The 26,076-nt window shown below is 36.7% G+C and overlaps 1 protein-coding gene across 6 annotated transcripts in view; it reads left to right on the top strand.

The window, feature by feature from the left end:
* INSIG2 (insulin induced gene 2) overlaps positions 1–26,076 on the top strand; it is an 858,026-nt gene that overhangs the window by 390,867 nt on the left and 441,083 nt on the right. For all 6 annotated transcript variants that reach the window (XM_044074983.1, XM_044074982.1, XM_044074981.1 and 3 more), the window contains one exon: positions 19,205–19,329. In XM_044074983.1, the coding sequence (XP_043930918.1) occupies positions 19,205–19,329 (125 nt within the window). The remainder of the gene's footprint in view (positions 1–19,204; positions 19,330–26,076) is intronic.

Genomic DNA, 26,076 nt, shown 5'->3' with positions numbered 1-26,076 from the left:
AAAGTTTTTGATTTAAATGAATGTTAGAACTTATTTTTCTCCTCTTGATTTCTAACATCAAGATTATTTGAATGCTATTTGAATACAAGTGTTTTATATTACATGGATGTATATAGTAGTATGAACAGTTTTAAAAAAAAAAAAAAAGGTTTATTTTTGTTTATATGATGCTGTTTTACCAAATGTGTAGTCTTGTCTTGCTAGATAATTGAATTGAAAACAGTTAACCTCAGTTAAATATAACTAGTATTAAATTGATAAGGTGGTAGCTGAGGTACTGCTGCTTAGGGTAGGTTAACTTGAGTGGCAATACTACTCTAAAGTTGGTTTATATACCCAGCTGATGATGCAAGTAATATTTTTCACTTGTTCATTGTTATTTGTATATAGTTTTGACATCCACAATATATTTTGTACATTCATTGTCACTACAAACAAAATTGAATCCTATCTAAATCCCATAAGAGATTCAATAAATACAGCTATATTGTACACCTAAAGGAGGAGATGTAACATTACTTATCTTGTTATTTGTTATTTTGATCATAAGATTCTTAAGTTTTAAAATGCCAAATGACATCTTTAAAAGGAATTTCTTTAAACATTAATGGATTGCATAATCCATGTAAAAGCCTAATAAGATACATTAATTTACATAAGGCCAACTTAGTCTTCCTGCAAGAAACCCATCTCTTGAAAAAAGATATTGATAAACTAGCCACAAACAAATATACAGTATTGGTTAGTTCAGAGCACACACAGAAAAAAGAGAGTGGCTATTTTATGGAATAAAAGTATGCCCATTCCTAAAACCATTAAGTCTTATCAGGATGACAAAGGAATGTTTTGTATGGTTACAATACAAATTAATGGGAAGACTTACACTTTAATTAATGTATATTGGATACCTGGAATTGGTATTAATACAGTGAAACATCATCTTGATAAGATCATATCATTCTCTATAGGAGATATTTTTTTTTGGTGATGACTTTTGTTATATACATGAAAGTGATATACTACCTACCTATAAAGAAAGAAATTACACATCTAATGCAAAACAAACATTTAAATGATTTTGCTAATTCTTATCATTTTGATGATAATATCAATTAGATTCAAAATCATTTTACTACACTTTTTTTTTATTTCAACAAAACTTAAAAAATAGATAGGGTCTTTATTTCTAACAGATGTATTTCTAACCAGATGGTAACAGATTTAATTAATTCCAAAATCATTTCATGTCCTATATCTGATCATAATTCAATTGTTTTTGAATTCATGATAAAAAATGCTCATAATGTTCAGATCAAAAGGATACCAGCATACTTAACTCAACTAAAAGACTATAAAGAATATATACTTTCAGAAGTAAAACATTTTTAGTCATAAATAATACTCCTGAAGTCTCCATTGTTTATGTTTGGGATGCCTTAAAATCATATCTATATGGACAAAGTATCAGATGGTATAAGAATAAAAGGAAATCTTGGGATAAGGAATTGTTAGATATTCAAAGTAAATTAGACTCCTATAAACATAATAATAAAGAAAATATTATAGACAAGAAAGTTATTGAAGAAATAAACAAACTAAATGAGAAATACAAAGAAATTTTAACTCATAAAGTTAAAATAACTTTAGAGAAATACAAGTTTTTGTCTTATTCAATAAGCCCCAAATACTTACATAGACTTAAAAATAAAACAAAAATGTTGAATAAACAAAACCATATCAAAGAAATCTTTTCTCTAAGGAGAAAGAAGAATGTTTCTAGTATATCAGAAATACTAGATGAATTTAGAAATCACTTTCACAAAATTAACCATAATAACATTAACATGGAACCTAAAGATAAAATAAAGGAGTTTATAACCACAAACATGAATAAAAAGCTTAATAAACAACAGATTAAACTATTGGACAAAAGTATTTCATATACAGAGGTTATCACACAAATAAATAAGCTTAAATCAAACAAAGCACCGGGTAATGATGGTATTATACCAGAGATATATAAAATCCTTCCTAAAAGTACATATTCATTAATACATAAGGTTTTATTTTGGCCCAAACTGAGTTAATAACCCCCCATCTTGGCAATATACATTTATTTTGCCAATTTTAAAACCTAATAAAGATCCAACTAGATGTTCCTCATATCGGCCCATCTCATTACTTAATGTTGATTATAAAATGTTTATGAGTATCTTTGCTGATAGATTGAAGACAATTATTCCCGGCATTATAGATAATAGATCAGACAGGCTTCATTGTAAATAGAAATACTTTTGATAATATAAGAAGAACTTTAACATTAATAGATTTTGCAAATAGGAAAAAGAAAGATTTAACACTTATTAGTCTTGATATAAGTTCAGCATTTGATTCAGTAAGTTGGGACTATCTGTTTACCTTAATGAAGTGCACAAACTTCTCAGATGCATTTGTAAATCTAATTGAGCATTTATACAAAGGAACGTTGGCTTATATTAAGGTAGGAACATATGTTTCACAAAAATACCCATTCTTAAAGGTACAAAACAAGGATGTCCACTTTCTCCACTATTATTCACTTTAGTAATGGAGCCTTGGGTTAATTTGATCAGAAACAGTACTGACATAGAGGGTTTTGAAATAGATAAAAATACAACATCCAAAATTCAACTTTTTGCAGATGATGTTCTAATTACATCAGCAGGATCTAATTCTTCTATGCAGTCTCTATTTGATAACATGATGAATTTTAAAAGTATTTCTGGTTTAATATTCAATGAAGAAAAACTAAAATACTACCTATATATACACGAAAAAATATTCTCATTAGTGATTTTACTAAATATGTACCCAATTCAGGTCAGATAACTTATTTAGGTATAATACTATCTAAAGATATTAAATCTATTATATATAATAATTATAATACCTGTTTTCTTAATATACAAAATCTTTTTAATACCTGGAATAATATGTTTTTACTATGGAGGAGAGACTTACAATTATTAAAATGATAATATTCCCCAAGATTTTATACTTAATACAATCAATAATACTTCCACCTACAAAAATAATTATCAAGAAACTGAATACACTAATGTTAAATTTCCTATGGGCACCTAATAGACCTAGGATTGCATTAAAGAAACATACTAATAGCTGGTCTCAAGGGGTATTTCTTTTCCAGACTTTAATTTATATACTATCTCTTCTATTGTAAAAGTTATTACTTTATTAATAGATCAGTCATATGTCGCAAAATGGAAAGATTATTGGGAGCTAATTAGTATGCACTTCATGAAAATCTCCTTAACACATAAAAATATGATTGTAAATAACTCCATGTTATGGTTACTAAAGGAATTTTGTACTTCACCTATTACACCTAAACATATGGTTTGTTACCCATTAAATATTATTATTAGTTATCGTAACTTTATATTCATGCACCCTAAGTATAGAATGGAATTTTATTGTATTCCCTATAATGTATACTCAGGGTATGCTTTTGTCATCTACTTCTGAAGGAACTCATTTAGCTATAGATAATGATCTAAAGTACTGGTATCAGTTGATATCTGATAATAAAGTTAAAAATCTAGATTTTTTAAAACAAGAATTTGATCTAAGAGAAACTTGCTGGTTAGAGGTTCAGACCTTTAGACAACATCTCATTAATAAAATAGATCTAATGTCTATAACAGTTAAAGAATCTATTCCAACACTGATTGATTACTTGATATTAAATTTACAACATAAAGTTTCTGATAAAGGTAAACTTTCATCCATACATAAAATTATCAGACAAGAAACTTTTTACAGTGTAGATTCATACTGGAATTATTTCACTTCAATTAATGGGGACCCACCAAATCAACAAGATAAACAATATATATTGGAATCTGCTTATAGAACTACTTCTTCCATTGTCTGGAGACTTTATACATGGAAATTTTTACATAGATCTTTTTATACACCTTTGATGATGAATAAAATAAATAATAAAGATAATTTATGTAAGAGATGTAATGTAGAAATTAATGCTGACTGGGCTCATATGTTTTATGACTGTATAAAATTGAAAGAGTACTGGAAGTCAATTAATGAATTTTTGCAGGCTCTTTTTACAGATAATTTCATTATTTCTAAATCTCTTACCTTATTCAACACATCTGTACCTCAAAGTGTTAAAAGGTCAAGCTTCCCTTGTTATGGTCTATTCTAGCAGTGGCTAGGAAAATAATAACTAGAAATTGGATTTCAGATACACCTCCTTCGTTCAATGAATTAAAAAATGTTATGAATATAGTGTGCCATGTGGAAATAAACACAATTAGGACAAGAACAAATAGAAAAACATCTTATTATATTGTATGGGATAATTTACAAAATTTGTTAAAAAATTTAATTTTAATTTCAATAGCATGGTATTTTAGTTTAATTAATTGATCTGATTGTAGTGGATGTCTTTGTAAATACTTTAGTTGTTTTGTTGAATGTTATAATAATACCTATTTTTAATTACTTGTATAAAATTGTTATGATATTTCTCTTATATGTTAAAACAATAAACCTGTTTTAAAAAAAAAAAAAAAAAGACCGGTCGGTAGTCTATTAATATGTATATCTAGAAATGGCACTTGATTTCGGGAATAATTAATAGTAAATTTCAAAAAATCTGAGAGTCCATTAACTATTCCAAAGAAATCCAAAAGAGACTTATCATCCCCTTTCCAGATGAAAAAAAGGTCATCTACAAATCGTCTGTAGTAACCAATGTTTTCCTGGAACTGTGGTAAAACAAATAAGGAATTCTCTTCCCAATCAGCCATCACAATGTTGGCGTAGCTATTGGCACATGAAGTGCCCATAGCTACGCCATCTTTTTGTATAAAAATATGTTCCTCGAAAACAAAAATATTGTTCTCAAGGACAACTTCTAAAAACAATGAAAGTAAATCAACAGTTCCTTCATCAAAATCTGAATGGTTTTGAACATATCTCTGAAACCTTATTACACCCTCTTCATTTGGAATCTTAGTAAATAAACTTACTACATCAAGTGTTACAAGTAAATAGGGTTCCCTATCTTCCAATGTTCTAGTATATTCATATAGATCAACTAAAAAATGTTTACTGTCTTTCAGTATATGTTTATTCAAGTCTACTAAGGGTCTCATGAAAAATTCCAACAAAATGGAGAAGGGCTCAGTTAACCAACCCTGCCCTGCTACTATTGGTCTCATAGGAGGGGTAGTCAAAGATTTATGAATCTTTGGCAGCCCCTGTATTATAGGAATAAGAGGATTTTTTACTTACTTTAATTACACTGATGAACTTCTCCCTATATGTATATAAGCTGCTTAATTTCAAAGGCTACTGTTGAAGTTTGAAAAAGCCCTATGGTGAAAGCGCTTACTGTTTGCTAGCTCATTAAATAAATATTTAGTTTGGATTATTTGCCATTGTGCGTGGTCATTGGATTGGAAGATTATGAACTTCTTTTTCTTTTGGGTTGAATTCCTTATTTGTTTTACCACAGTTCCAGGAAAACATTGGTTACTACAGACGATTTGTAGATGACCTTTTTTTCATCTGGAAAGGGGATGATAAGTCTCTTTTGGATTTCTTTGGAATAGTTAATGGACTCTCAGATTTTTTGAAATTTACTATTAATTATTCCCGAAATCAAGTGCCATTTCTAGATATACATATTAATAGACTACCGACCGGTCTTTTGAATACCTCTATATACAGGAAAGCATGTTATATGAACACACTTCTACATCGTCAAAGCATGCATCCAAGGTTTGTTTTTGATAACATTATGAAAGGTCAGTTTATTAGAGCGTCTAGGCTGAATCCGTGCAATATGGGCCATTCTAATGAAATTAATGCCCTTAAAAATAGGTTATTAGAAAGGAAGTATAAAGTGGAAGAAATAGATAAGAACATAGGATTAGTTAGTAAGTTGAGGGAAAGTGTGGCTAAACCATATTTCTCTGAGAAGGAATGCCCACTTGTAACATCTGTAATGAATGATAATGATGTTATTAGGCTATCCCTATTTTTTTCAAGAGATGTAGATAAAATCAGGGAAATTGTTTGTAAGCACTGGGAAATTTTTGAATTGGATCATGATATATCTAAGATAGTGGGTGATAGTCCATGTTTCTCTTATAGAAATAAACCTAATTTGAAGAGGACACTATGTCATCGTTCTTTAAACAGACATGGCAATGAGCCTATTAAAGACTACAATACCACATCATGTTTAAAATGTAATCAATGTCAATACATAGATAATAGTGATAACTTTATACACCCATCTGCGAAAAAAGTTTATAAGTTTAATACTGGGACTAGTTGTACTAGTATTAATGTAGTATATATTGCTAAATGTACGTCATGCCCAGTATTCTATGTGGGTAAGACCTGTAGGCAACTTAGGGAACGCATTAGAGGACACATATACAGTATTAGGACTGCATCTGAGAATAATGCCTTAGCAAAACATGTAAGGAGTACAGGACCAGGTCATTCATTTATTTTTAATGTGTTACAACAAGTTAAACCTGGTATTAGAGGTGGAGACATAGATTCTTATTTGCAGGAATGTGAACTTAGATGGATTGTCCGCCTAAGAGCAGACAAGTTCCCAGGCATAAATGATAAAGTACAAGTGAAACCATTACTACGTAGGAAAAGGGTGGCCAGGCCTATATCATGAATTAGTTTGACATATAGTTATTAGTAGCTTTATATCATTAGATTTTCAGTAGTAGTTTATTGTCCTCATTCCCATGTCAGTTTTTATACTCCTTTATTATTATATACACATTTCATATTTATCGTGTACATACAAGTAGTAGTCTATTGTCTATATTCCCATGTTAGCTTTTCCTAGATACTTAAAGATACACGTACACATTTCCTGCTACATTCATCCTGCACCCACACACCACCCCTTCTTTTTATTACCTCCATAGTTGTTTCAGGTATGAACTAGGTATACATTCTTATTATATGCTTTTTTATTATATGCTTTTTCAATATATGCTTATTCATGTGTCATTATTCTATTGGTATGAAATCCGCATTTTTAACTGTATTTTTACATTTTATATATATATATATATATATATATATATTTATTTATTTATTTATTTATTAACATAGGTATCTATGATCAGATATGAATAGAAGTTATAAGGTTATTGAGAATACTAAAATAAATAGTATTATAGAATTTTATATATGTATACATGTTATTTTATCTCAGTTTTAAAAGATTTGCTATATTTTGTAAGGTTTGGTTTGCTTTTAATTGAGCTAAATTTTAATCAATTAATTAACCTAATTACACTGATGAACTTCTCCCTATATGTATATAAGCTGCTTAATTTCAAAGGCTACTGTTGAAGTTTGAAAAAGCCCTATGGTGAAAGCGCTTACTGTTTGCTAGCTCATTAAATAAATATTTTGTTTGGATTATTTGCCGTTGTGCGTGGTCATTGGATTGGAAGATTATGAACTTCTTTTTCTTTTGGGTTGAATAACCTTTTTGTGTTCTTGGAAACGTTTTTCAACTGAGGTCGTTTCACTCCAGTTTGTTGCTTTCATGATTTGTTAATTTAGCTATTAATCAATTAACTCAGTATTCAGCAAAGTATTTAAGGTGACTGATTCATTCAAACAATGGATTCTGATGAAGTCGATGTGTTATAGATGAAAACGCGCTCAATCCCAGTTCTGTTTTGTGGTTGTAATTTTACATCATTAAATATTTTTTGCTGTTTCCTGAGGAGTGGATTTCTAATTTCGAAGCATTGCTACGTTGCATTTGTTTGTGCTATCCATACTTCTTTAGAGTACATCAGTTGGTGCAGACCTGTGGAACTGTTTGGAGGGCAGCCCTTTATGGTAAAGCCAGTGGAGGTTTTCTGATTTTTTGTCACAGTTTTTGTGGAGGAGTTGAGTGGTTTTGTGGTTATCTGTTTTACCGCTAGCATTACGAGGGATCCCCCATGGAGAACGATAATTCCTTACTAAGCCAACTTGTGAGGCTTATACACACCTATTCACAAGGTACTGTTAATTCAGACAGTATGTCGGGGTCCGATGAATCCATTCCATGTGCTCAGGGTAATCCCGAGGGTTGTCGGAGGCCGTTGATGACGTCACGATCTACGCCAGATGACAAGAACTCTGCGCCTGGTACCAGCAATGGTGAATACTCGGGTAATCAAGCCCGTGAGAGAGGACCCAATCTAACTGTGTTTTCGAAGGGAAATGGTGCTTTTGAAGCATATAACAACATATTGTTTACAGAGTGGTTGGATAAATCATTTTTTATGACTATGAAGGAAGCCGAGGAAACACCAAAGGACAATTTTAGTTTTAAGGACAAATGTAAGTTGTTTGAAGTTGATTTGAATAAATACAGAAACCTTTGTCTCGAAAACTGGTATCTTACGCAATGTGTTGAGCGTAATATAGTACCGAAGGGACTGAGGTTAAGTAAATACCCCAACAACATTAGGGGGAATGAGCAATTGTTTAAAACTATTTCAGACATATTAAATGAATGTGGTATTTCTATTTTAAAGGCAATGATACGTAACAATGTGGAAATTTTGGAGGATAGTAAAAAGAAAATTGACAAATTACAGCGTGACATTAGTAATGATTTACTTTTTACTGTGCATGAATATAAAAGTTTATATTGTAAAGTGCTTCATGATGTTGATTTTAATGTAACTAAAAATTATAAAAGGAAGTTAGGGAAAACTGAACGCGATTTGCGTGATTATAAAGATGGTAGGGCCTATATTGATCCAAGTAAATATTATAAGAAAAAGTCCCCTTATGGATATCCATCCCCTGGTGGTGGGGGTGGGGGAAGAAGGCCAGATTATGAATTCAGTAATAATAACAGGTTGCATTTTAAAGAGGTTAGATCTGTTCACAATAATTCTAATGAGGAACAAGTAAATTCAGTGGGCAATGATGAATTGGACCAATTTGACCCTTTAGGGGAAGGGGAGGGAGGGCCCACGGAGGTCCGAAAGATTAAGGAAACAGAACCGGCCCTCCTCATATGCGGAAGCAACAGGGAACTATTATCCGAGGAAACAAGGGGGGAACATTTACAGATAACCTTAGAGCACAATTATAAAGATATACCCCCTGTTGAATTACAAACAACTTTAGAGCATGTTTATAGAGACATACCCCCGTTTGGAAATGATGGTGTCCCCATTTGTATAGAAAGTGATAGTAGTGGTGATTTTCATCATATAATGGAGTGGTCTGGAGAATTGGACATGAGTAAGGACAATTTTGTTCACCATGGTGGGTGTAAGATTAGTATTGGAAACAATTTTCATATATATTTTTACAGATTTAGAAGTTACCCACGATTTTTTTGGCCTTTTTACAAAAGGGTTTTCATTTATACCAATCAAAAAACCAAAAACTGACCAGATTTTACTTGATATTAAATTGTTTGCAAGAAAATTACATTTGAAATTTACATCGAAACAAGATGAACAAAAGGTGGACAATGCACTTAAAAGAAGAAGTGTATTTAACCCTCCTTTACAACGTGAGATTTATAATTTTGAGGCATATGTATTGAATATGGTTAGGGAAGGCTTCAAGCTGGATGATGGATTTAAAGAATATGGTAACCTGAAGGAAGAAGAAATCAAGGTTTTAAGGATGTTACAAAGTAATGATAAAATCAGAATTATGAAGCCTGATAAAGGGGGAGGGGTGGTTTTGATGGACCACTGGGATTATACCAATAGGATGCTAGAGATCTTGAATATGGGTAGCAGATATCAGATTGCATCTAGAAATGAAATGAATATCTGTTACAAGAAAATAGACCTCTATTTGGAAGATAATCTCTTACAAGGATATATAGATTTGGAACTATATAATTTTCTTAAAGTATCGAAACCAGTGATTCCTGAGATCTTTGGCATCCCTGAAATACATAAAGATGTCCACAACCCACCCCTTAGACCTATTGTGACATTCCCAATGTTCTAAGACGCAGACTTTGGCCATTTACGTGGACACCAAGTTAAAACACTTCTATAATGATTACCAACATATACTTATTGATTCTTGGGACTTTCTTACAAAGTTTAACACTGTAATATATCATGAAAAATACATTTTTATTACAATTGATGTTATAGACCTATTTTCAGTAATACCACACGATATAGGTCTAACTTGGTTTGAACACATGTTAGTTGAATTTAATTTCCTAAATAAAATAGATTTTAGATTAGTACTTGAAAATATGGAACTAGTGTTAAAAATAATTTCATTTATTTTCAAGGAGATATCTACCACCAGATAGGTGGGGTAGCAATGAGGTCTTCTTGCGCCCCTATATATGCTAACATTATTATGCTTTTTTGGGAATTGGAGTATGTGTTCAAATCAACTTTTTGGGAACATGTTATTAAATATTTTCGATTTTTGGACGATATTTTTATCGTTTGGAACGGTACTGTACAACAGATAGAAGAATTAATTCATTATCTGCATACTACCACGGATTTTTTAAGGTTTACGTTCCAATACAATTTTGAAAAGTTAATTATCTGGATGTAACAATTGTAAAAAATGTAGCAGACAAGCAGTATGAATCAAGGATTTTTAGAAAGGAGTGTTTTTCTAACTCATATGTACACTTTGAAAGTGACCATCCATTATACTTAAGAAGGAATATTATAAAAGGCCAGATGATTAGGGCCTCCCGTATGACAACTGAAAATGATACGTGTTTTGAGGAAATGGAATTTATACAAAATCTATTTCTGGAAAGAGGATATCCACTTAGACTTATTAAGAATGTCAAAAGGGAAGTTCTAAAGAAACGGAATAGTCAATATCCACCACTTTTAATTTACAATAGACTCAATACGGATGGAGTGGTGGTTGATTTTAGGAAATCTAAAATCCAAGAAATAGACAGGGTTGAGCTACCTCGATTAACTCTGACATATTACAAAGGAATAGGTTGGATACAAAAAGGGATTAATGAGGTTTGGAAAATCTTTTCAAAATTAAGTACTGATTGTGATATTTTCCAGCAAACATTAAAGTTTGGTTATAGGAAAAAACACAAGTTTTAAAAAACTTTTTGAGATGAAAAATACACCAATTTCAAGTGGAACACAACAAAAAGTGGGGACGCATAAATGTGGTAGATGTGCACAGTGTTCTTTTGTTGCAGGGGAGAAGGAGCTCCTATTGAGGGACATAGGTTTAAAATTGAGAAGCAAAGGGTATTATACCTGTCAGACTAAGGGTGTGGTCTATCTAGCCTACTGTTTGACCTGTGGGAATTATTACGTTGGTAAGACTGAACGCAAGTTAAGACAACGTATTTACGAACATATGAGGGACATAAATAAGAGCAACGACAACAATGCATTATTTAGGCATACCACCATGTGTATAACAGCTAACATTAAGTTTTGGGTTTTGGATGAGATTAAGAGAGGGGATAGAGGAGGTGACTGGGAATCCCTACTGGAATACAGAGAACTAATTTGGCAGCTTAGGCTGGATGCTTGTGGTCCTAGGGGGATGAATGATCACCTCTCAATCAAGCCAGCATTGAGATTTATGGCTAATAACCCTAAAAGGAAATGATACAATTAATTAAAAATCTTTTCTTATTACCCTTTAGGCCTTCTGTTTAACAATAAAGATGGATCAAGTTAATATTCATTTTCCACTATTGTTTATAAATATTAAATAAATGATATGTATTTATTTATTTATTTATTTATATTTATATATATTTATACCTATATATATTTAATCATTTATATAGTGGTTTTGATATAAAGTTATTTATATTTTTTGTATTTATAGGGTTTTAAACTCAAGTATTATGTTGGGTTGAACCAAGGTTTTTAATTAAATAGGTAGTATTATTTATTCATGTATTTACATACATATTTATAATAAGATGTGGTTATATACAATTTTAAATGGTTTGGATATTGATTTGTGTATGTAATTGATGTATTTTTAACTTCATGAAGCACTTTTATTGTTAATATTATTTTTTATATTTTTTGTATTTTTTGTCTTGTTTATATATTTTTTTGGGGGTTCTTATTATAAGAACAACATGAATTATACAAAAAGCTACGATTCTTGTATACACAAAGCACAGAATTTTAGTTTATTTGTGGTAGATTTTTTAATGTGAAAGAAAGTATGAGAAAGGTGTATTGTTTTCTTTAAATAAGTTTTTCACATGATTTGTTAATTTAGCTATTAATCAATTAACTCAGTATTCAGCAAAGTATTTAAGGTGACTGATTCATTCAAACAATGGATTCTGATGAAGTCGATGTGTTATAGATGAAAGCGCGCTCAATCCCAGTTCTGTTTTGTGGTTGTGATTTTACATCATTAAATATTTTTGTTGTTTCCTGAGGAGTGGATTTCTAATTTCGAAGCATTGCTACGTTGCATTTGTTTGTGCTATCCATACTTATTTAGAGTACATCAGTTGGTGCGGACCTGTGGAACTGTTTGGAGGGCAGCCCTTTATGGTAAAGCCAGCGGAGGTTTTCTGATTTTTTGTCACATTATTTAAACCTGCCCAAAACTTCTGAGGGTTATTTTGATTTATTGTCTGTAAATTACAGTAGTATTGTTTTTTTGTCTTGTAAAATTGATTTTTTGGTTTCTTTCCTGGATTGCCTGTATTTAATGTGATCTTGAGGGTATTTAGAAGAACGCCATAAAGCCCATGCTTTGTTTCTACGGGTAATTTTGAGTTTAGACTCTTTAGAAAGCCATGGCGCAGTTTTTGCCTTGGTTCTCTTTGAAAGAACAGGTGCATGCAAATCAAGGATCTCAAAGAATTTGTTGTTATTACTGCTTCCTCTAAGGGGAGGTGTTTTAGAATAGACCAATTACATGAGTTTAGTTCTTGTTGGAATTTGGCAGGGTCAAAGTTTTTATTGTTTCTAACCTTTCTGAGTAAGGGTTGTTGGGAATTAATGGTTTTGTGCTTAATTACATATGTGAGAAGGTGATCGCTTAGGCCATCAAGCAGGGTACCAGAGGTGTACAGTTGGGGGTGACTATTTATGAGTACCCAGTCAAGTATACTTTCTTTTTGGTTGGGTTTACCTATCCTGGTAGGGGTGGATATAATTTGTGTAATATAGTAAGCAATGGGAATCATTTTGGTAGTCAATACTGCTGCAACAGTGATACATACAAGAAGCATCATGAGTCTGTTATCAAGTGCTCATGTGTTTAGCTTATGAATGATTTGCTCATTGCCACTTGTTCAAAATTCCAAGTGCCATATCTCCCATGAGCTAGATGCTAGTAAATTATATAGTTCTCCTACATTAGGTCTAAAGTAAACTGTGGAACACTCCCAAGACCCCAACTCTAATCTTAAAACTCCCAGCTGGATCCCTAACCCTAACTCAATCCTCAATACATAATCCAAAGACTCCCATAATCTAAATTCCCTTATCAATGCCCTTGTCTAAATTTTCATATTGCTCCATAAACCTAAATTTTCAGATAACTCCCTAACCATAAGCTCGCCTTATACTCCCTTGACCTAAATTCCCCATTCTCCTCACTCTGTCTGAATGTAAATTCTCTGATTTCCACCTAAAGTTAATATGAAAAGCCCACTTCCTAACCCTTAACCTGAATCTTCCAGTTGGCCTCTAATGACTAAACTCCCACCCCTTACTCCCTCCCCATGGTTGCCAGACTTACCATACTCAAACTCGGCTGCATGTTCAAGTAGCAGCTGGCAGCTCCACTTTCTCCCAATGGATTCTACAACTCACCGAAAAGCATAGTTGAGTTTGAGCATGAGCAAAGATTGTGCAAGCTGAAAGTCATGCGAGTTTCATGCTGAGGTACTGTGTTCTGAGAGCAGCTGGGACTGAAGCAGATAATTTATGTCCAAGGACCATAGTATAGGTGTGTGGGAGTTTGCAGTAACAATATGTGTGTTTGATTGGGTCAGTGTTTTAGTATAAGCTTCCGTCTTACTTTTCTATCTCTTCCCTGTGAGCATCCAGGCCTGGGATGGAATACCATCCTCTCTTTTACCATTCCCCTCCTTTCCATTCACATGGCTTCAGGCTTGCTTGTATCTCGCTAGACTGGATGAGCCGTGGATCTTTTCCATTAGGGAAATGTGATTTAGGGCCCTGCCCAGAATCCAGGCAAGTCTTCTGTCCTGCAGTATTTTGGGCAAGAAAGAGGAACTACAGATAACACATGTAGATGCAATCTTGGGGGGGGGGTGCTGATGTCCCATAGGAGTGGGTATCTCTCCAGGAGGGGAAGGGGTGCTAAGCTCTGAAAGTCTGTCTAGACCACAAGCCTTCTCTGGCAGAAGTCCAATAAGTCAGTAGTACAATTGTTGCTGTGATGCACTCAAATATCTGCTATTAAGATTACTTCCTACACTATTGTATTTTTTCAGATCCTCAAGTATGTCTGGAGATGCAGTTTACCTGATCTGTGTGAGTGAGCTGTGGAACAGTCTTCCTCTTAATTTGCAGTTTAACTTTCTGTGAATAATGCATTTAAGTATGCATTGAAGAAGCTTTTCAAAAGGCAGTGCAGGTGTTGTGGTGTAAATAAAGTCTATGTAAAGTGGTGCTTCTACATGTGCTTTACTTGACAGAATTTGTTCCTCCATTGAACATAAACTCTAGATATGAACTCTGTTAGCTTAGAGAGCTCTTGTAAGGCATTTTGTATATCAGCTCAGTTGTTCTGCAAGGGAATGCATGAATAATAACATTTTGTTATGTATTTCAAACTTATACTTGTATATGTAGCTTTTCTCCATGGAACGTCACTGAAATGAGATGATCTCAGCTGGAGATTTCTGGTCAACAAGTTTAAGTAGATAAGTAGTGGTCATACCTATTACATACCTTTATCCTTCTTACTGGGAGGGCTATATCCCCATTTTCATTTGTGTCCCCATAGGCAACCTATGTGTTCCTGCACATTTTCTTTTAGTCTTTCTCAGTTGCTTCATAACAGAGCTTCTTCAGGTGTCTCCAGTGGGAAAGAAGAAAGTAACAAAATTGAGCACCCATTTCCTCTCCAGCATCAATGAGGAAATGACAGTGCTATAACACATATAGACAGTGTACAGTAGGAGCTAGTTAGAAACTTGTTTTCAGACAGGTTCATGTTATACATGCAGGCTGAACAGTCTTTAAATATCTAGTGTTACAGTAGATGTTCTTAAACCCAGCCACTGTGGATGCACAAGCCAGTGCATTTCTTTGTGCCGGTCCCAAGCCTGGATAAATGGGGAAGGTTGCGTCAGGAAGGGCATCCGGCGTAAAACTTCACCAAAACATTTCATGCAGATGCCAAGAAAATTTTTTATACTGGATCGGTCGAGGCCCGGGTTAACAATGACTGCCACCAGTACTGTTAGCCTACAGGGTGCTGGCGGAAATTGGGCTACTGTTGGCCGAAGGAGGAGAAGAGGCGGAAGACATAGCCGAAGGCAGGAAAAGAGGAGAAAAGCTAGGACTGTGGTAGTGAGGGTCAGAACTTTGAATGTTGGCAGTGTGACTGGTAGCTGATATGATGGACAGAAGGAAGGTTGGTATGTTGTGTGTGCAAGAGACCAGATGGAAGGGGAGTAAGGCTAGGTGTATCGGAGGTGGGTTCAGATTGTTTTAGCATGATGTGGATGGGAGGAGAAATGGCGTAGGAGTTATTCTGAAGGAACAGTATGCTGAGAGTGTTTTGGAGGTGAAAAGAGCGTCAGATAGAGTGATATTTATGAAGCTGGAAATTGATGGTGTAATGATGAATGTTGTTAGTGCGTATGCTCCACAAGTTGGGTGTGCAATGGATGAGAAAGAAAAATTTTGGAGTGAATTGGATGAAGTGGTGATGACTGTACCCAAGGGTGAGAGAGTGGTGATTAGAGCAGATTTCAATGGCCATGTTGGTGAAGGGAACAGAGGGGATGAAGAAGTGATGGGTAGGTATGGTGTTAAACAAAGGAATGCAGAAGGTCAGATGGTAGTGGATTTTGCAAAAAGGATGGACATGGTTGTGGTGAATACGCATTTTAACAAGAGGGAGGAGCATAGGGTAACATACAAGAGTGGAGGAAGATGCACACAGGTGGATTATATCTTATGTAGGAGGGCCAGTTTGAAGGAGATTGCAGACTGTAAAGTGGTGACCGGAGAAAGTGTAGTTAGGCAGCATAGGATAGTGGTTTGTAGGATGATGTTGGTTATCAAGAAGAGGAGGAGGAGTGTGAGGGCAGCACCAAGGATCAAGTGGTGGAAATTGAAAAAGGGTAATTGTGAGGTGGAGTTCAGGGATGAGTTAAGGCAGGCACTGGGTGGCAGTGAAGAGATACCAAATAGTTGGGTAAGTACAGCAGAGCTAGTAAGGGAAACGGCTAGAAAGGTGCTTGGTATCACATCTGGACATAGAAAGGACGACAAGGAGAAATGGTGGTGGAATGAGGAAGTACAGGAGAGTATACAGAGAAAGAGGTTGGCAAAGAAGAAGTGGGATTGTCAGAGAGATGAAGAAAGTAGACAGGAGTATAAGGAGATGAGGTGCATGGCAAAGAGAGAGGTGGCGAAGGCTAAGGATAAGGCATATGAAGAGTTGTATGAAAGGTTGGACACTAAGGAGGGAGAAAAGGACCTGTACCGATTGGCTAGACAGAGGGACCGAGCTGGGAAAGATGTGCAGCAGGTAAAGGTGATAAAGGATAATGAGGGAAACATACTCACAAGCAAGGAGAGTGTGTTGAGCAGATGGAAAGAGTACTTTGAGGGGTTGATGAATGAAGAGAATGAGGGGGAGAGAAGGTTGGATGATGTAGGGATAGTGAATCATTAAGTACAATGGATTAGCAAGGAGGAAGTAAGGATAGCTTTGAAGAGAATGAAGAATGGAAAGGCTGTTGGCCCAGATGACATACCTGTGGAAGCATGGAGGTGTTTAGGTGAAATGGCAGTGGAATTTTTAACCAGATTGTTTAATGAAATCTTGGAAAGTGAGAGGATGCCTGAGGAATGGAGAAAAAGTGTTTTGGTACCGATTTTTAAGAATAAGGGTGATGTGCAGAGCTGTAGTAACTACAGAGGGATTAAATTGATCAGTCACAGCATGTAGTTATGGGAAAGAGTAGTGGAAGTTAGGTTAAGAAGGGACGTGATGATTAGTGATCAGCAGTATGGTTTCATGCCAGGAAAGAGCACTACAGATGCGATCTTTGCTCTGAGAGTGTTGATGGAGAAGTACAGAGAATGTCGGAAGGAGTTGCATTGTGTTTTGTAGACTTGGAGAAAGCATATGACAGGGTGCCTAGAGAGGAGTTGTGGTATTGTATGAGGAAGTCAGGAGTGTCAGAAAAGTATGTAAGAGTGGTACAGAATATGTACGAGGGTAGTGTGACAGCAGTGAGGTCTGCGGTGGGAGTGACGGATGCGTTTAAGGTGGAGGTGGGGTTACATCAAGGATCAGCTCTGAGCCCTTTCTTATTTGCAATGGTGATGGACAGGTTGACAGACGAGATCAGACAGGAATCCCCGTGGACTATGATGTTTGCAGATGACATTGTGATCTGTAGTGAGAGTAGGGAACAGGTGGAGGAGACCCTGGAGAGATGGAGATATGCTCTAGAGAGAAGAGGAATGAAGGTCAACAGGACTAAGACAGAATATATGTGTGTGAATGAGAGGGAGGATAGAGGAATGGTGAGGATGCAAGGAGTAGAGGTGGCGAAGGTGGATGAGTTTAAATACTTGGGGTCAATAGTTCAGAGTAACGGTGAGTGTGGAAGAGAGGTGAAGAAGAGAGTACAGGCAGGATGGAGTGGGTGGAGAAGAGTGTCAGGAGTGATTTGTGACAGACGAGTACCTGTAAGAGTAAAAGGGAAGGTCTACAAGATGGTAGTGAGACCAGCTATGTTATATGGGTTGGAGACGGTGGCATTGACAAAAAGGCGGGAGTTTGAGGTGGATGTGGCAGAATTAAAGATGTTAAGATTTGCACTGGGTGTGACTAGGGTGGACAGGATTAGTAATAAGTATATTAGAGGGTCAGCCCAGTTTGGAAGGTTTGGAGACAAAGCCAGAGAGGCACAATTACGTTGGTTTGGACATGTGCTGAGGAGGGATGCTGAGTATATTGGGAAAAAGATGCTAAGGATGAAGCTACCAGGTAACAGGAAAAGAGGAAGGCCTAAGGTAAGGTTTATGGATGTGGTGAGAGAGGACCATGCAGGTGGTTGGTGTGACAGAGCAAGATGCAGAGGACAGGAAGAAATGGAAACAGGTGATCTGCTGTGGCGACCCCTAACGGGAACAGCCGAAAGATGATGATGATGATGATGATGATGACTGTAGATGTTCTTAAATATATTTGCCATCTTGTTTGGTTACCTGATTAATAAAATCCATGTATATACTGAATATGGTTTATCTTTCAGCTTTAAGGGTTGTAAAGTACTCGTGGTCAGTTGGCGTTATAGTGCCCACTGCAAATTATGGTCTTTCACTTGGTTTTGTACTTCACACATTCTTTTCTTAATCACAACCATTTTGTTTTTTTGCGTTTTAGTAGGCTTATACTTTCCTGCATGCTTTAAAGTGAGTGCACATCCAGTGTAGTACTGCTTATGTGAAATGTGTGTATCACAGTGCGGCACAGTAAAAAGTAAAATGAATATTGAAGCTGTATGAAATATATTGAAAACTTTAATTTGTTTATTAAGTCTGCAAAGTTCTTTATTCAGTTTACTTATTTGAAGATCTGTTGCAAGTGTAAATTTTATTCATGCTTATTTTATCAATGTTTATTTGTCAAGTTAGTATCTAGATATGTAGAATGAAATCTAACAATTACAATAAATAATTAAACCAGTATTCATTAGATATGTATGTATGTCAAGGTTTAAGGACATTTCCTGCATTTTGGTAAATTTGGCTGATTGATATATTCTGCACTTTATTTCATTTTTGGAATTGTTCCGCAAAAGCTGTCACATTTGGTGTCAGACTTCTTGTCTTTTTTTCTGCAAATAGTCCATTAAGAGAAAGTAGACTTGATAGTGTCATGAATTAGTTTGTGCCTAAGTAACCTTGCTTTTTGTTTTCTGTAGCTGTAATTGGCCTGCTGTACCCTTGCATTGATAGTCATCTGGGAGAACCTCACAAGTTCAAGAGGGAGTGGTCCAGTGTAATGCGGTGTGTTGCAGTCTTTGTGGGCATAAACCATGCCAGTGCTGTATCCTTTGTGGTTTCTCATGTTATAGTAGTGCACATTGTTAGCAAACCACTGTGTTGAATTTACTATTTCATTCATGTTACTTATTTTAAATTTGTTAACCGAGGTTTGAGCCAAGTGGAACATTTTAATGTTTGCCGAGGTATTTGTCTAGGAGCAGTATATGCAAAAACAGTAATACAAAACAGAAATATTACAAATCTGTATAAAAAAAGTAAAAAGAATGGAATTGCTAATACAGTTGTACAATGCATGATGACACCCTGCACATATAAAAGAAAAAAAATATGTGCACTGTATACAGCAGAAAAATATGTATGTGAATTCTTTAGATAGAATAACAATAATAGGAGAAAAGCTTTCCCTTCAGCTGGCACAAGCACATTTTCTGACCTGAATGTTTAATTGTTTGAATTTTGTTGCACTTTGGTTGTTCTTAGTGTACAACTGCTTGATGATTGCAATGGCACTAATTGATGATGCGTTTCAACTGCATTTCTAATTTTTCACGAGTTCTGAAACAGTGCTTTATTTATGGATATTCTTAAATTTATTTGTTCCTGTTTTCATTCACAGTTTTTTAGCAGTACCTATATTTTCCCAGTGCAAGTCTTCACCTGCGTTATAGATTGAGGACCTGTAACACTGGTCTTTTGGTCTGCCAGTACAGAACAAATGTTAGCTTGCACAGAATTAATTTCTTCACTTGAGTTTTTGGAAAGTTTTCATTACATCTGTAGGTCATCGTCTGTGTAAATGTTTCCAGGGTGTACTCCACATGCTAATATCCTTAGAACCAGCAGCATTTTTGGAAAATATTTTTCATTTATTTTGCTACATGACAGACAGTTAAGAAAAATTAAATCTGGTGTAGTATCTTTAAGCCTCTAGGTCTTCACCACAGAAAACCTCATGTAAGTGTAACCTGTATCAGGCAGCTTCCTCCTAATTATTTTTACACTAGCCTTCGCATTACAGAATTCACTTCCTCGTTCTGCTGCTTGTTGGCCGTTGGTAGTCTTTTTGACCTTTTCAAAAAGGTTACGTTATAGCTGTAGTTCATCTTTTGTGCAGATTAGTATTTTCAGTTGGTATATTTCACTTACTGATATTTTTCAGTACCTGCATTATTTTTGGTAGATGTCTTTCATTTGTTGTTACCTTTGTGGTAAGAAAATGCATCCACTCAGTGCTTTTAGGTCTTTACCGTAGAAAAACATTTTTACTATATTAAGCAGCTTCCTCTGAATGATTGTTACTCCATGTGTTTACTTGGAAAACAGTAGTTTGAGGAAGATATTACGCTGAGCAAGGATTTCAAGTTGGGGCTTGTAGACAGATTGAGTTAAAACCTGCCTTCTGAGTGTGAAAAGAAACCTGAAGTAATTAAGTCAAGTAAGGGGATCCAGAGGTAAAAGGCCAAATTGCTGTGATGCAGACATTGCTCAGAAGAGAAAATCCCCTTCTCAAGATCCCAAGAGGTCTGCTGCAGTAAAACCTAAGACATCCCAAGAGAGAGACCGTCAAGAAGAAAGATAATTTGGGATGGGGATGGGGATGGGGGTGGGGTTGATTGGGGACAAAATGCTTGATCTTTATTTACTTTACTCTAAAGCTTTGAAGAATCGGACTGAAACTGTGACTGCCGCAGTTTTTGCAGTCACCGGTACTAGTTAAGTGGCTTGGCCATTCTTTACCAATACTTGGAAATTCTACTTAAGCATAGGGAACCAGTAAGGAAACACATACTGGTCATAAATTCAGTGTTTAGACTGAGAGAACATTGTTTGAAGTTTGTTGTTTTAGTAGTCTACAGTCCCAGTCCCTTGTACAGCAGCAGCAAATTTTCCTGCCTTTATTTTTAGTCAGATAGACGGCTTGTCAAGGGCATTAAAAGGTAAAATGCCTTAAACATAATCTGATGATTCAGAGAAGGATGTATTTGTCCTTTAAATTCGGAACAGGAGCAAGTAATGCATTCTGTAGGGTCCTCAGAAGACAATAACTTAAGAATTTAGCATACTATGCGCTTTTTGTAATGGAGGAGGAAGCGAAGGAAGTGTGTTTCCCTTAGAAAAGAGGTCCTTGGTTTAGACTATGCATCCTAAGGTGTGGATTACTGTTGTCTGGTCACACAGTTTGTAAACATTTTAAAATGTATCAAAAGCTAGATTGCAAGCTCATAACTTTTGTACATGATATAAGTTGTACAAAGCACCTAAGGAATTGTCCATGAGTTTATGGATGTTCATCGTGTTTCACTGTTGCAGTCATAACTGTAGGGTGCTCCTGCCGGCAGGCAGCCCGAGGTCGGCCAGAATCCCAAAGTCTGGGTCCGGCGTCGGCTGTACAATCCAGTACCCTGACGTCAGTACGCTCTGGTACATAGCCCTCAGCCGACGCCATCTTCTCCAGTCTTTCTTGCCGTGCAGTGGAAAGCAGCTCACAAGTCGTTGGTTGGCGATTTTCGAACAGCGTTTTTGCTTACTATGATTAGGGGTTCTCACCCCCCCCCCCCGAGAAAAGGCCTCGACAGGATGTTCCTATGGATTCCTCTGACCAGGCTTCTATATCTTCCGTCTCTTCCTCTGATCAGGAATATTCTTTTCCTCCTTATGAGGATTCAGATGCTGAGGACTCCTTGCCCTCTGCTTCTCTGCCTGAAGATTTTTCTTTTGGGGAAACCTTACATGAGATGAGGGAACATTTTCATTGGGAAGGTCAGGATTATTCTGCTTCCAAGAAGAGGCTTAGAGAATTCCTTCTTCTTCCTCAACATAGGCCTTTGGCTATCCCTCTTGTTCTTGACATTGTGGATGATGCTTTTTCCGAGGCTAATTTGAATCCTGATTCCATGCCTCCTGCTCCCTCTAAGCCTGATAGGTTTTATAGGGTTCCTGAGTCTCATTTGTTCTTGTTTAAGAATCCTTCTGCAGATCCTGAAACTATATCTCAGGGTTCTAAGGCTGCTAAAGTTGCTACTTCTAAGAATCCTATTCCTCTGAGAAGGATTCTCGTGCCTTAGACAGGTGGGGCAAAAGGTATATACTTCTGCTACCCTTTCTGTTGGGGCTTTAAATTGCCAGTTTCATATGTTTAAGTATCAGCAATTTCTTTTGTCTGTTTTAAAGCAAAAGCTTGCCTCTCTTCCTGCATGTGCAGAAGATAAGGAACTACAGGATGTATTGCATGCAACTGAACAACTGAACAAACATAGCTTGCATTGTGGTTTTGATGCTTTGGATGCTTCTTGCAGGGCCGCAGCCTCTGGTACTGTTATCAGGAGACATGCTTGGCTTCGTGAACAAAGTTTACCTGAGCAGGTTAAGGCTAAATTATTAGATGCCCCTGTTCAGCATGATGTTCTTTTTGGATCTAAGGCTGAGGAGGTTATTAAAAAGATGGAAGAAAAGGCAAAATCTATGCAAACTGTGAAAGATTTCTTGCAAGTTCAGCCTCCTAGATTTTCCAGGAATTGGCCCTCCAAAAATTGGTCCTTTCCCACGTCTGACAGGCCTCAAAGGGGAAGATATAGACGCCCAGAGGTCGTGGCCAAGCTCAGGCCTCCTATAGATCGAGACAATGGACTGCTTCTTCACCTAGAAGGGGAGAAGACAGATCCCAATCTCAAAGAAAGCAAACTCAATGACTCTCTCGGTTGGGCTACAGGACCTCTTTACCTGGATGCCCTCTCGGAGGAAAACTTTCTTTTTTACAGAAATTGGACTCATATTACCCAGGACAAATGGGTATTGGACATGATTTTAAAAGGCTACAAATTCCACTTTCATACCTTGCCAAGGGCTTTCGGTTGGCCAGATCTGCCAAAACATCAATGGTCAGAGGCCTTAAATCAAGTGGATGCTCTTCTGGCCATGAGAGCCATAGAGCCTGTTCCACTCTCAGAGGGGAAAAGGTTTTATTCAAGACTGTTTCTGGTTCCAAGAAAACAAAGCTCATGGAGACCTATTCTGGACCTTTCTGTGTTAAACACCTTTTGGAAATTCCAAAATTCAAGATGCTTACTCTGCAGCAGCTGATTCCAATGCTCTCTCAGGATGCCTGGATGGTGACATTGGACCTAAAGGAAGCTTATTTACACATTCCCATCAGGCAGGAACACAGGAAATTCCTCAGGTTCAAGGCAGGTTCGAGACACTTTCAATTCTCTGTACTGCCCTTTGGTTTATCTACTGCGCCCAGAGTCTTTACCAAGTGCCTGGCACCAGTAGTGGCTTATTGCAGACTCAGGGATTCAGATTTACCCCTATTTGGACGACTGCCTTATTCAGGCAGACAGCAAGGATCTTTTACTTCAACATCTGGATTTTGTTCAGCGTTTCCTCCTCCTACTGGGATTTTCAGTGAACACAAAAAAGTCACATTTGATCCCTTCTCAACAAATGGTATTTCTGGGAGCCCTCTTAAATACAACCTTACAAAGGGCCTTCCTCACTACAGAAAAACAAATACAGCTGGCTTCAATTTTAAAGACTTTGACAACTCTACCTCAGCTCACTGCAAGGAAATTTCTGCAGGCACTGGGCTACATGGCTTCCTGCATTCTGTTGATTCCAAATGCAAGGCTTCATATGAGAAAGCTTCAGTGGTATCTGAAAAGTGTATGGTCGCAGCATTACCACGATCTGGACACTCTGATTCCTCTGATCCCCTGCCTCCAGAAGGAGTTCCTTTGGTGGTCCAGGGTGTGTGCTTTAAACGAAGGAAAGCCTTTCCGTCTTCCTCAACCTTCTCAAATCATAACCACGGACGCCTCGGATTATGCTTGGGGAGCACATTTTCTAGGCAATTGCCAGCAGGGAACCTGGACAAAGGATCATCTTCACTGGCACATCAATCTGAAGGAAATGTTGGCAGTTCAAAATGCTCTTCTAGCCTTCAAGAACCTTTTGCATCCAGGACCTCTTTTGATTTACACAGACAGCACCACAGTCATGTGGTACATAAACAAGCAGGGGGGTTCTCATTCGTACCCCCTTTGCAGACTAGCTATGGCTTTATGGGACACAGCTCTAAATCTGAATCTACATCTCCAGGCCCAATTCATACCAGGAGAACAGAATCTCTTAGCAGACAGCCTGAGCAGGAACATTTTAGATCCTCACGAATGGATGCTAGACACCAACTTATTCAACAGGATTACTGCAGTTTGGGGATGCCCCCGGATAGATCTGTTTGCATCCCATCTCAATCATCAGCTGCGCCTCTTTTGCACCAGGTCATTCCACAAAACAGCTTGGAAAGTGGATGCCCTGTCCTTCAGCTGGAGAAACCTTTCGGGATATGCCTTCCCTCCTCTTCCTCTACTTCCTCGGGTATTACTAAAGATAAAACAGGACAAGCCCAAGTTCCTCATCTTGATTGCTCCGAATTGGCCTCGACAGTTTTGGTATCCAACTTTAAAGCACCTGTTCTTGGAGCCTCCTTGGATTCTTCCTCTGAACCCTTCTCTTCTGTCCCAGCATCAGGGTCAGTTGCTACATTCCAATCTCAAGACCCTTTGCCTGGCAGCTTGGCTCTTCAAAGGAATTTGATTTCTTCTAGTCTTCCCAAACCAGTTTTGGATGTTCTTTTGGAAGCTAGACGGCCTAGCACTAGGAAATCCTATGCCTCTAAATGGAAGAGATTTTGCATTTGGATGCAGGACCGAGGCTTGGACCCTCTGGTACCTGATCTCTCTTCTATTTTGCTTTACCTTTCGGATCTTTTGTCTAATGGACTTTCTTTTTCTTCCATTAAGATTCATGCTTCTGCTATTTCTGCTCATTTCAGTACTGATCCCCCTGTTTTTTCTCATCCTTTGGTGAGACAATTCTTGAGAGGGGCTAAGAATTTAAGGCCTCCCAGGACCCCTCCTGTTCCTGCTTGGGATCTTAATTATGTTTTAGAAAAACTTACTTTGCCTCCTTTTGAGCCTGCTGCATCTTCAGATTTTAAGTTTTTATCTTGGAAGACAGTTCTTTTGTTAGCTTTGACTTCTGCCAGAAGGGTCTCAGAGTTGCAAGCTCTCATGGCTGTGGAACCATACCTTATTTTCCACCAGGACAGAGTATCCCTGAGGACCAATCCTACTTTCATGCCTAAGGTTATTTCGAAAGTGGCTTTGAATCAAACAATTCACCTTCCTACCTTCTTTCCTAATCCTCAGAATAAAGGGGAAAGGATTTTGCATTCCTTGGACATGCACAGACAGTTACGATTTTATTTGGACAAGACTAAAGAGTTCAGAAAATCTACCAATTGTTTGTTTCTTTTTCCTCCAGTTCTCTTGGAAAGGCTATTTCCAAACAAACTATTTCCAAATGGATTTCTTATGGAATAAGGTTTTGTTACACTCATCATGGGAAACAATTTCCAGGTACTGTGAGAAGTCATTCTACTAGAGCAGCTGCTACTTCTACAGCTTTTCTCAGGGGAGTTCCTACCAAGGATATCTTGAAGCTGCCACTTGGAGTTCTGTGCATACTTTTTCCAAGCACTACAATCCCTTTGTATTCTAAGACCAGGGCAGGCTTTGCCTCTGCTGTTTTGCAGGGTCTTCTTGCTGCCCCTTCTTCTGTCTAAACCTCCTCCCTTTTTTCACTGCTTTGGGATTCCACCGTACAGTTATGACTGCAACAGTGAAACACGATGAACATAGTACAGTTGTGTACACCTACCATAAATGTAGATGTTCGAGTGTCTTCACTGTTGCAGTCGGTGTTTCCCTCTCTCCTATCCCCTCTT

Source organism: Protopterus annectens, chromosome 6.part0, assembly GCF_019279795.1.
Source record: "Protopterus annectens isolate FY-2018-M chromosome 6.part0, PAN1.0, whole genome shotgun sequence".
NCBI lineage: Eukaryota > Metazoa > Chordata > Ceratodontiformes > Protopteridae > Protopterus > Protopterus annectens.
The sequence above is the reverse complement of the archived record's forward strand: the minus strand, read 5'-3'. Positions and strand labels throughout refer to the sequence as shown.